We start from the raw sequence: 12764 nt of genomic DNA on the forward strand, positions 1-12764 counted from the left end.
TGTCTTTACTTGTCCTTTAAAGTTTGTAACGACCTACACAAAAGTATTCTACCAAAATTAAGTATCCGAGTTGATTGGGTAAGTACCACACCGTGTGCAATTCCTTTATCTTTTGTAAAGATATGTTCTTCTTCTCAATCAAACAAATTTAATTTTTCCCGTGACTCACATAACGTCACTTTTAATTAATTTATTCGCAACAAACTAATAGTATAGTCTTAATTAATCTTCATTTATTATGTTACCATATGTGAACAAAAATGTTCGGTTACAAAACGTTGAAATTTGTTGGATGAAATACGGGTTTTTATGTATGTTCGACAAATATTCAATAATCCACATTTCATGCATTTCGGTATTTTTCGTGTTGATTGGTTGGAATTTATTATTTTTTGGTAATTACTAAAAAAAAACAAATAATCCAACAAACAAAAACGAGTAAATGTTTATTATTTAAAGTAGAATTTATTATTATGGATTCATTTCACATCAACTACCAGACATCGTTTAGAGTTCTATCTCAAATTTAAGGTTTCTCTCTTGTTCTTGGTTGTTGTTGTTTGATTCTCTAATATTTTTTAATATAATTTTCATTTTATTTTACGAATTCCATGCATACGTGATAATACTTTGGATGAATAATTAATTAATTTTTTTGTTATTTTGTTAATATTTAAGGGAGAATGAAGAACATGGGGGACAAGAAGCACAAAGTCGTGTTCGTTATGGGCTGTACTGCTTCTGGAAAATCAAAACTCTCCGTCAACCTGGCCGCTTACTTCCCGTCGGAGATCATCAACTCCGACAAGATTCAGTTTTACAAAGGCCTTGACATAATCACCAACAAGATCACTGACTCGGAACGCTGCGGCATTCCTCACCATCTCCTCGGCGTAATCGAGGATCCCGAGGCGGATTTGACGGTGGATGACTACTGTCGCTATGTCGAAGGGTCAATTTACGAGATTATCGGACGCGGACGTCTTCCAATCATTGTCGGAGGATCGAATAACTATATTGAAGCATTGATTGAGAATCCGAATACGAATTTCCGTTCGAGATTCGATTGTTGCTTTATTTGGGTTGTTGTTTTGCTTCCCGTTCTTTATAAGTACATTGCAAAACGAGTCGATCAGATGGTGGAAGGAGGGCTGGTAGACGAGGCTCGAGAGATGTTCGTTCCTAACGCCGACTATAGCCGTGGAATCCGTCGTGCGATCGGTGCTCCGGAGTTGGATAAGTACTTCAAAGCGGAGAAAAACGGCGAACAATTGTATAAAGATGATTTACTTAAATTGGCGATTCAAGAAATTAAGGACAATACATGCAAACTCGCATTATGTCAATTTCAAAAACTTCATCGGCTACGAGACGAGCTCGGGTGGAAATTACACCAAGTCGACGCCACGGCGGTGTTCGAGAAGAGCGGAGAAGAGGCGGCAAATGAGTGGATGAATGCGATTGCGAAACCGAGCATAGCGATCGTCGGGGACTTCCTCGAGGAAAATTGGTCGAAAACAAATATGAAGAAGAGGATGAGAATTGGGGTGTTGTCTGCGTTGGTGGCTGTGGGTGTAGGCTTGATGGTGAACTGGATTGGGGTTTGAAGATATTGCATTGGCGGAGGCTATTGCTTCTTCATGCATTATAAGCTTATTAATATCACTTTGGTTAACGTTAATTTTAATTGTATAGTTATGTCACGTCAACTACTAAATGATAATGAAATCATGTATATGATTTCGTGGCATTTCTCGTATTTCCAACACACCTGCTCACGAAATTTTAAGGAAACTTTTTCATACCACTGTATCAAGATGGTGGTGAAATTCTCTGTTTACAATCATTTATAGAATCAAATAAATTACAAAGAAAATGGAAAGAACAATACATGGATATAAGATATTTGTCTAGTGTGGTAAATACGATAGCTATGTTAAACCCTAATGGAAGGATAAATATCATACAAAATATTTGCAAATAATAAACGGTCAATATAATTCTTTAATCTTCGTAGAGTTTTACCACGTATATTTTTTCTTGCATTTCTCTCTCTTGTTTTTCGTGTTCTTGATCCCTGTAAAACATCAACGTACATGTAGTAGGTAGGCGAACAACTGATGGACCCCGATAGGGTTAGAACCAGAGAACGCAAGAAGTAGAGGGTTAGCAACCCTTAAGAAACTTTTCTGAGCTAGAAAACTTCATAGTTGTTTTAAGATAGTCTATGAATAAAGTTATGTGGTATTTAGCTACAAGATATTATGATTCGATTAGAGCCACCAAGTAGGCTGTGTACTTGCCATGGATTCAACCCACATGGTTGGCTAAAAGTTAAAGCATAGGTTATAATTTTATGGTTTAGAGTGTGATACATATTATGTACACGATCCAGAGTCTGCAAGTAGGTTGCTTACTGAGTATTTTATATTCATTCTAGTCTGTACATGTTTTTTAAGGAACAACTAGATGATGAATGGAGACAAGGATGGTCTTAGAGCGAGAGCTGTAAAGGGATAACTTAAGTCCAAAAGCCTCCGTCCGTCTTGTGTCTTTTTTATTTGGGTTCTAGTTTGAAAGTTTAATGAAACATCTATGGTTGATCCAACGTTTCACATTGATCGATTGCTTGGTGCACAATCAACATCGAGTCTTTAGGAGCTCCTACTCATACTCAAACGCCATAAAACTATGTTTACGCTTGCCTAGACTAGCGTTTAGGCTCTATTATTCTATATTTGATTACTTTAACATTTCAATGGGCCAACTTCTAACTTTTCTACATTAACCCGACAAAGCTCTCTCTCTTGCTTGCTAGTTTTTTAGAGCTTGCTAACTAGACTAAGATGTAGCTAAATTTAGGGTATCTAGATAATTGTGTTCTAGTCTCAGTGTGTTATCGTATTTCCAACTCTTATTATGGAATTTGTTCTCTCTGATAGATAACTACTAGGGTAGTCGGCCTAGCCCAAATAGCCTCACAATGTGAATGTAACACAAGAGGGAGCAACCCTCGTGTACGTCGACTCTATGTGGTCCCTTGTCTTGCTTTGACAATATCACAATTAGGAAATAATCGGAGACTCTTTAACCACACCTATATATTGTACTGCACTAATTGATTCATATACGTCATACTAAGACAGAAGGTATAGATGTGGTCCCCATCACTAGTGACAAGACTCACATTAAGGATTGACCGATAATCATCTTATAGTACCACAATCATACAATTATACAACATACAAATCATAGAATACGCAATTAAACCCCTATAAAACTCAGGTTTTACTCCGCTAACAAACTAATAAATAAATCATGAATTTATCATAAATTCTACTAATGGGCATTTCAATGGGTAAAACCATACTTAAAGCATGCTTTGGTTACTACTAGCTCGAGTGGAGACTTTACTTAGCGATCCAAATAGCTACTGACCCATGTTGGTGATCTTTTTATGCATTAAAAACGCTTTTAACTTGCTCTAATGTCTTACAATAAGAGAAATCAGGAATATCATTAAAATTGATCGAACGAGCAAGCAAACAAACCTTCAGTCATTTAGTTTGAATTTAGTTTATACGGGTATAGTTTTAATTTTATAGAGCTTTAAAAATTGGATTATATTTTTAAAAATTCTATACTCCTTACGTGTTTGATTGTGACGATCTTCGAATTGATAGGGCGATTTATGCACTCTTATAGGTATATATATATATATATGTGTATATGTGTGTACACATATATGTGTATATATACGTGTGCTTGGGATGACGTAGGGAGTAGGTGATGGGTGACGTTAACATCCCCAAGAATCAGGGCATTTAACTGAATGAGAACGCGTGGATAGCACGCGCCACAGACTGACGTGAGGAGAAAGCGATTAACTTGGTTGAAAGCGAAAAGGCAATTAATTAATTAATTAATTATTACACTTTCTTCTGCCGTTTCCATCATTCATTACACCCTTTTATTTCCCTCACATTTCTTTATTTTACGAAAATTAAAAAAAAAAATTAACATACTAATCATTTAGATAAAAACATTAATAAAAATGTATCCCAAAGTTTAATATCATAATTAACAATATTTTTTAAAAAACATCATATAAAGTATATAAAAAGAGTATTCTATTTTACTTAATTATTTAGACAGATCGACTAAGTACGCTATTGATAGCCTCTACTCGTGTCTTAGTTCGTCTGAGAGTTAAATCTGCCTCGATTGTTTGTCTCTTCCCCTCAGCTTTACTCAAGTTAGCTTTTGCTATTTCAAGGGTTTGTTGAGCTTCTCAATGTCACTAGCCTACTCCGCCTCCTTTACTAAGATAGTGACCTCGTTTATCGTCTATTCTAGCAAAACCACCCATTAAAGCCATCGTTACCCGTCCCTGTCGTTAATCCTCCGTGTGACCTATAAAAAGACCCTAATTTTGAATGGAATCTCCAATCTCTTTTCATATGGGGCATTAGGGAAAGAGTCTCCACAGTGGGACCCAAAAATGGAGTCTCTCTCTCTCATAATATAACCACATTTGGCTTGGTTTGGTTGCTTTGCTTGCGGCTACTTGTTTAAGCACAAGAAGCTTCTGCCTCCCCTTATCTCTCGCTTTTGAAAATCTCTTTTCTTGCCTCTCAATTCTCCGTCTTTAAACTTTTGAAAGTGTTATGCTCTAAGGAACACTTTCCGTGTGGATTGAACAAGTTTCTGTGTTTCCGCGTCCTTATTTAACCAAAACCCTCCTCTATTTCTTCATCGATTTCTCTCTCAATCGCTTTCCATTCTCCAATCCCTTTCTGGGTCTTCTTCCTTTCTCACTTTTCTCAAAACCCTTTTGAAATCTTCCAACATTTCTCTCAATTCCCCTCCAAACCCTCTTTCCATTGAGCACCTATGGGAGCCCATATGTCCAAAAGGGCTTACAAAACAGAGCTGAGTTCTTATGAGGCGGCTTGCAAGGCCGATACCGATCTACAATCGTTCGATTCCATGCTCCAATCTCGAACCCATCAAGCCATCAACACAATCGCCGTTGGCGTTGAGGTTAGAGCGCTTTCCTTTGATTCTCTTAAAGAAATTACAGAGTGTTTGTTGGAAATGAATCAAGAAGTTGTGAAGGTAATTTTGGGTTGCAAGAAAGATATATGGAAGAATCATGAGTTGTTTGAATTGGTTGAGGAGTATTTTGAGAATAGTTTGCAGTCTTTGGATTTCTGTACTGAGCTAGAGAAGTGTTTGAAAAGAGCTCGTGATAGCCATCTTCTTGTTTCAATGGCGATTCAACAGTTTGAAGGTGGAAATGGATATGTCAAAACTCTACAAGAGTTGAAGAATTTCAAGGCTATTGGTGACCCTTTTACCGATGAGTTCTTCCAAATATTCAACTCTGTTTTTAGGCAACAAATTGGATTGCTTGAGAAACTGCAAATCAGGAAGAACAAGCTTGACAAGAAGCTCAAGTCATTGAGTACTTGGAGGAAGGTGTCTAACATAATCTTTGTAGCCACTTTTGCCACTGTTTTGATATGCTCAATTGTGGCAGCTGCGGTGGCTGCTCCGCCGGTTGCAGCAGCGATGGCAGCAGCTTCGTCGATTCCGGTGGGGTCGATGGGGAAATGGATCGACTCGCTATGGAAGAACTACGAGGCGGCAGTGAGGGGGCAAAAGGAAGTGATGAGCTCAATGCAAGTGGGAACATATGTAGCCATTAAAGACATGGAGAACATAAGAGTGCTTATTGAGAAGCTGAGAGTGGAGATGGAATCAGGTTTAGTGATGGAAGAGGAGGAAGGTGGCGTGAAGCTTGGGGTGGAAGAGATGAAGAAGACATTGGGGAAGTTCATGAAGAACGTGGAGGACTTGGGGGTACAGGCTGATACATGCAGCAGAGATATCAGAAGGGCTAGGACAGTGGTTTTACAAAGGATCATAACACATCCTATGTAACTATTTCATGTTTTGGTAAATATTGGTCTGAATTCAATACATTATTTCATTTTAAAATTGGAAAACTTTGGTGTTCACTTATTGTTTTAGAGATTTATGCTTCTCAAGGTGTTATTGTTTATTAAGTTTTGGATTCTATGCTATTAGTATAGTATATATTTTTTCGTGTCGTGGGGAGAGATATATACGGTAGATAGTTAGTTATATATAGTAAATGATTATACGGCTAAAATTATGAACCATATATAACTTTCGGTAGTTTTGAAAACGTACTTTCATGCATTCGGTTAAATTACTGTATGTATGTATATGAAGTCATCAATATAAACCTTCAGTCAAATATTCTTTTTTGCATTCTCTCTCTTATTCTTTGGGTTCTTTTAGATTGTGTGTTGTTGTGCGATCCTAATAACTGGTATTAGGGTATTAGAGCTAAGCACAGATTCACCGCGATCGGTAAAGATGGAAAGTTCAAAGATTGGAATTGAGAAGTTCGATGGATTTGATTTTGGTTTTTGGAAGATGTAGATGAAAGATTATCTGTACTAGAAAGATTTTCATGAACCTCTGTCGGGGATGTAGCTGGATACATGACCATGGAGTAGTGGAAGCTCAAGGATCAGCAAGGTTTAGCATTGATCTAATTGACATTGTCTAGGAACGTGGCATTCAACATTGTCAAGGAGAAGACAACATTGAATTTTATTGAAAATGTTATAGAATATGTAAAAACTAGAGAGAATGTAGAATCACAAATCTAGAGATGATGATGATTTTGTAAATTCAATAGAAGACGATGTTCTAGTTCTTAGTGTGGACAACCTGACTAAATCTTGGGTTTTGGATTCAGGTGCATCGTTTCACTCATCTATAAGTAAGAAATTGTTTCGAAATTTTAAATCAGAAAATTTTGGAGAAGGTATATCTTGCTGACAATAGAACCTTGGAGATTGAAGGGAAGGGGACGTAAGCATACGAACTCCACTTGATCGCTATTAGTCAGTTGGATAACACAGGTTTTGCATTAGAGTTTGGGAAGAGTTCCTGAAAGATTGTGAAGGGTGTCATGGTATTAACACGTGGCACAAAATCTGGAACTCCATACACCTCTGTAGGGTGTATAAACATGGTTGCTGAGAGAGTGCTTCCAATTCAAGTTTATGACACAATAGTCTTGAACATATGAATGTCAAAGGAATAAAGACGTGGCTGCGAAAGTAGTTTTAGAAGACCTGAAATCTGAAGATATGAGCCTTTGTGAGAGTTACGTTATGAGCAAGCAAAGACGAATTAGCTTCACAAAAGCTACTAGAAAATTGAAGAAAGTGCACTTGGAAATAATCCATACAGACGTTTAGGGACCATCTCGAGTTCCATCACCTAGTGGATCAAAGTTCTACATCACCTTTATCGATGATTTTAACAGGAAGGTATAGGTTTATTCCCTGAAACACGAGTCAAATGTGTTTGCCACCTTCACGAAGTGAAAAGCTGAAGTTGAAAATCAAACCGATTTGAAAATCAATTGTCGAGTTAGCTTCACAAAGATCAATTGTCCATACTCGCACGAGTGTACTGTATTTAGAACAATAAATACGCATTCAATTAGCCGATTTAGGATAATAGACTGATATGATAGGTCATACTCATAATTGTGTGTGTTTACCTGTAACCCCAATAGTAGATCACTTACAGAATATTTTTTAAAATACTCAAGCCAAGTGCTACTTCTATTTCAAGTAAAGCAAGTCATCCATGTACGGTTGATGACGAAGTTGCAATTTAGGACTATGATACATATATAGAGTAGTTGTACTTATTTATTTTCTTAGACTTTGGTTAGAATATAGTGTTTTTAATGTTAACACTTATTTATTTCATTTAGTATTTCGTTGTGTCGGTTTAAAAATGTTTTTAAATACATAAATCCATGACAGTATTCTAAAATGAAGTTTATGATTTGTTCCAAAGTTAAACGTCTATTTTCGCACAAAATGATTACGTTATGATGATGGTAGCAACTCAGGTAAGTAGAAATTTAGTGTCATTACAACCTCAATTGATACGGTCAATTAAGATGTTGATAGTCCTTCGAGAATAAAATTTTAGTCGACTGTCTCAAGAGGCGAGAATTGTCTCAAGAGGCGAGAATAAAATATGTGATAGACAGTTATATATATATTAGATGGTAATCGATCTTTGGCCAAACTAGACATAGTAACTGAAATATATATATATATCTATCCTGCCATGCTTTGAAAATAAATCTTCTCCAAATTTTTCTCGGTAGAGTACTTAAAATCATCAAAACCTTTAACCAATATTCATCTTTGCTTCAGTTATCAAAGTCTTTAGCCAATATTCATTATCTTTGTTTCAATTATCAAAATCTTTAGTCAATATTTATTTTTGCATTTTCTCTCTCCGGTTCTTTGTATTTATCTAAATCGAATATGTGCGTTGTTATGATCTATATACCTCATCTTCGCGGCCTAGACGACGNAAAAAAAAAAAAAAAAAAAAAAAAAAAAAAAAAAAAAAAAAAATTATCTAACTAGTTTAGAGGTGTCGCAATTAAACCAAGGGTTGGGAGGCAGTAGACGCTATATATAATTTTATTTTATTGAAACCAAGAAAGTAGAAGTTCATTTGATTTAAGTTTTCCCTTCCAAATTCTAAACTTTGTCCTTTTATACTTTAAGTAGATTAAACATAAATACATACCTTCTCGAACGATTAAGTAGCTAGAATATGTCTGACCACTTCTAAAGATAGTATAGAAAAAGGAATAACATTATAAAAATACCTTCAAAAGTATGCTTGGAAGAAGCATTTATTTAACTTTTCTCTTCCCCAAAACTACTTCTACACCCAACTTTTCCTCAGAAAGTAGTATTTGTATGTATATGTATATAAATATAGATATACATATATACTATTCCAAACTCGCTCCAAGATCAAGTCCGACTAGTTCCCCAACACATGATGCCAGAATTATTTTTCCATATAGTAAAGAAAGAGAGGTCTACTAATGCAAAATTGAAGATAACATCCTTTGATATTACATAATTTAAACTGTAGTCTATATAGTTTTGTAATACATTTTTTAATACTACACATCCGCTCCCTTCGATCAAGTTTCAATACGATTTTTTACGGTGGAAAATTGGCATTGGTCGGATGTTGAATCGGGTAGCGAAGGCCAGATAGGAACAGGCGAATAATACATAGATTTTGAACCAGATGGATGAAAAAAAGGTTAAGTATGTAGATAAGGAGGTTAGGACCATTAGAGTGGTGATGGAAACAAGACACTTCATGGTTGAGAGATCCCCTTCAGTTCCTTCATGGGGAAAATGACCTTGAGAATGAAATTTGTCGAGTAATTGGTCCTTATTGCTGAATGTGTCCATTAGCCAATTGGCAACTTCATTTTCTGTAGTTGGAATGTTGTCAAGAGGAATGCGTTGGATGTGTATATGAACTTCAGAAGGTTCTAAACCAAAGACATTGTCCAATAAAGAGGGGCACCGATGTTTGTAACCGATGGTCACATCATAAACTACATGACAAAAGATGAAACTCTTCAGATTCTATACTTGACAAGTGAGATGTGTCTTTTGTTTCCAATTTTTGAAACTATTGGTGCAATCCACGGACCATACCACCATACGAGTTCCTTTGGGGTATCTAAATTTTAGCTACCATGTTTAGTTCAACAACTTTGATGCTCTAAACTAGGGAAAGAGATGGAAGAAACATTTTAAGCAGCAAAGGACAGAGATGGAGAGTACCTGCATCTAGACATTTCCTCAAATCCTGTACGCACGTATGGAAGCCCTTTGTTTTGGGAAGCAACAGGTTTTTCAAGATGGGCAAACCATTTTCGGCTGCATACTTTTGACTTCGAATGCACTTCTGTTCACTACACAAAACAGAAAAGAGTAACGTGAAGCTTATTAGAGAGTTTCTATCAGAATAAACAAGAAAAGCAAGGCTTGAATGGTGGAGATTCTAAGCAGAAATACCATTACATAACGGCAATAGTAATATTTTTCCAAGCAAGGAAGAAAAATGGAACTGGGATGTGCAAGTAATTACGTGAAATCTGTGCCTTCAGGGAAAAGGGCAAGCCATAAGGGATCATGGTAATCCTTGAAAGTTGAAAGCATTTGGCGCATTGTTGATTCATCAACCTCCCATTTTCTTTCCACAGAGATGAACTCTAATATGTGAAATCCCCAGCCAAATACTGGTAGCTTCATCAAACTGCTCTTGAGTATATACTTTATGTACCCTAGTTGTCCTTTTCGTATTGCAAGATCCCACAGGTACATCCAATCAACTTCTGTTCTATGGTTTGCAATAATCAAGACACGCTCCCTTGCTGGGACCATTTCTCCAGAAAAAATAACTTTCGTTTTGTTAATTTTCTCAAACAGAAAAGGCCACACAGCTAACCAAGAACCAAAGAAGAAGGAAGTAGCTTTTCGACTATAATGTATGCTGAATACTCGAACAAAAATGGCACTGATAAAACCATAGAATACTAACATCATAAATGCTGTTAAAAGAAGCACCAGTAAGCACAACAGACCCCTGAACAGCCTAGCTGGGGTTAGGGTGCGATCCCTCATTTCAACATCCTTGACTTCCATACCCTCTTTGAATCATTCACAATATCCAGAACAAACGTATTCCCACTATCACCAGAGATTAGTGGGTCTCCTGATTAAGAAGGCAACATAGAGTGATTAGGACATGAAGGTATATCTCATTGACTCAATTAATAGTATGACCTGAACTTCTCACTTTTCAGCGAGGTAGTGCCCGTTGGAATACAGTTGTGGTTCGTGAGAGTGATATGGTTCTAATACAGAATCATTTAGCTGTGGATAATTTCCTCTAAAATGCTCTGTATGAAACTAAACAATTAAATTAGAATGGAAAGTACATATAAAAGATTATACAAGATCAAGAACTGAAAATATACAAAACCTCACGAAAAGAAAGAATGGAGCAAGAAAGTAATAAATGCCGTATCAGTCCAGAGCTAATGCCTGGTGAAGCAGCATTAAGTGCCATTGTTGATTCCACCAACCTCAAAGGTAATTACTCCCTTTTCCTCATAATATTCATCTCAATTCACTTATTGTCAGAGACAAAAATCCTGCCATGGGAAGGAGGATAGAATCACACAGCATTTCTTGATTCACACGTAGTTATTTCTCCAGGTAAAATAATTTGGTTTTTAAGTTTCTTTACTCCTTTCGTCCTACATTACTCTACCGTCGTTCCTTGCAAACTTCAGAACTGAAGAAACTTACTATATACATAGTTACTAGTTAGTACAATGGGGTTCGATGTTCCAGAAAAGAAAGAAATCCATAACATTCCACATTTTCCCTCTATCTCATCACTTCTGGTACTTGTCTTCTTACATATTGTCTTAAATACGACCAACAATTGTTACAGTAAGAGAGAAAATAACACGATTTGAAGCAAAAACTCATCCATGTAGTGCTTACACTGTTATCGCAACATTCCTATGAGAAAAGACCAAAATCAATGGATGCAATAGAATAAAATAATAGGATTCGTATAAATTTGGTATAGACGAACAAATAAAGGCAAATGAACGACGAACGGCACAAGCAAATATCTTACTTGCTAATGCTCGCTAAGATAAGATCTTCATCTTTTGTTCCTTGATCGATCACAAGTCCACATCCAACAAAATAGGATCACACAGCTTAATGCGAATCCAGAAATCCAAATATAATCGAATCATACATTCACAACAAGATGTGCATGATCTCGAAAATCACAGAACAAAAGTTTAATACATTTACGATAAAATATCAAAGCCAATGGACATAAATCCGATTCGACAAAAGAAAAATTATTCCAAATCCTGTTTACTCGCACCAAAATCCGAGGAAAAAGTCGAGCGATCAAATCACCACGTGTCAGAATACACCACAACATTGAAAAAATCGGCAAGAAAAAAAAAAACAGTCGAACATTTATGCATGTTCTCGTAGGTTCAGCAAACTGAGAAATGAGACAAAGAGCACTAGATTTTCGCGGCAGTTTCTCAGGAACCAAATAGAAACTGTCGTAATGGGGGGAAAACAAAATGGCGATAAGTAAGTGGCTTACCTCAAATGCATTGACCGCCTCAGGATTTGACGATGAACTTCACAGCGAAGTGAAGAAATTTCTGGACTGATACAGTGTCACAGATTCTTTTCTTGGAGAGGTGATTTATAGGCGCTCCGGTACTCGCTGAATTTTCTGGAGCGTTGGTTGCGTGTCAGGTTGATTTTTTTAATTTACTGAAAAGGACAATCGAGAGTTTGAAACTACGATCTTGCCACCGCCCTCCTTCCGTCTTGCTTCGCTGTTGTCACGGGCAACAGCGTCTGCAGAAGAGAGAGAAGAGCGTCGGGGGTAACATTGAAATTTTGCTAATTTGAGATTTTTTTAGGAACAAAATATTATTTCATTCCCATTTTTTAATTTTATTTTAAAGTAAAATCTAATTAATTAAAATTATTTTAATAAATTAATTTGCTTATTAGGAAAACCAAGACACACATTTATTAACACCTAATTAATTTTATACTTCATTGTTGTACTTTTCTAATCACTTGTCTGTATTTTATTTATTTGTCCCCTTTTTATTTAAGACTATTTTTAATATATATATATACTAGATATGTTCGAGTTTACCGTAAACCCTCGTGATTTTATTTTTTAATTATTTTTTATTTTTTATTTATATCATCCATGTTATAAAATTCAAACTCTTTTGT

The 12764-nt window shown here is 36.2% G+C and overlaps 3 protein-coding genes across 5 annotated transcripts; 2 read left to right on the plus strand and 1 right to left on the minus strand.

Annotated features, from left to right (window-relative positions):
• The first annotated feature begins 692 nt into the window (after window positions 1-692).
• Window positions 693-1607, plus strand: LOC111792726 (adenylate isopentenyltransferase 5, chloroplastic-like). The gene has a single exon (XM_023674290.1). The coding sequence runs from the start codon at window positions 693-695 to the stop codon at window positions 1605-1607; it is 915 nt and encodes a 304-aa protein (XP_023530058.1).
• A 2965-nt stretch (window positions 1608-4572) lies between these two features.
• LOC111792764 (UPF0496 protein At4g34320-like) lies at window positions 4573-6003 on the plus strand. The gene has a single exon (XM_023674343.1). It carries the CDS (start codon window positions 4894-4896, stop codon window positions 5944-5946), a length of 1053 nt encoding a protein of 350 aa, XP_023530111.1. The 5' UTR covers window positions 4573-4893; the 3' UTR covers window positions 5947-6003.
• A 2929-nt stretch (window positions 6004-8932) lies between these two features.
• Window positions 8933-12247, minus strand: LOC111792760 (probable 1-acyl-sn-glycerol-3-phosphate acyltransferase 5). 3 transcript variants are annotated; one of them, XM_023674337.1, is made up of 4 exons: window positions 10759-12247; window positions 10048-10674; window positions 9741-9871; window positions 8933-9382 (listed from the first exon to the last, which is right to left on the minus strand). In XM_023674337.1, the coding sequence occupies exons 2-4, from the start codon at window positions 10602-10604 to the stop codon at window positions 9087-9089; spliced, it is 984 nt and encodes a 327-aa protein (XP_023530105.1). In that variant the 5' UTR covers window positions 10605-10674; window positions 10759-12247; the 3' UTR covers window positions 8933-9086. The 3 variants fall into 3 exon arrangements, with proteins under 3 accessions (XP_023530105.1, XP_023530104.1, XP_023530106.1); XM_023674336.1 differs by having other exon boundaries at window positions 8933-9508; window positions 10759-12217; XM_023674338.1 differs by lacking the exon at window positions 10759-12247 and having other exon boundaries at window positions 8933-9508; window positions 10048-10333; window positions 10501-10625.
• Between the last annotated feature and the right edge of the window lie 517 nt (window positions 12248-12764).

This window comes from Cucurbita pepo, chromosome LG04, assembly GCF_002806865.2.
Source record: "Cucurbita pepo subsp. pepo cultivar mu-cu-16 chromosome LG04, ASM280686v2, whole genome shotgun sequence".
Classification (NCBI taxonomy): domain Eukaryota; kingdom Viridiplantae; phylum Streptophyta; class Magnoliopsida; order Cucurbitales; family Cucurbitaceae; genus Cucurbita; species Cucurbita pepo.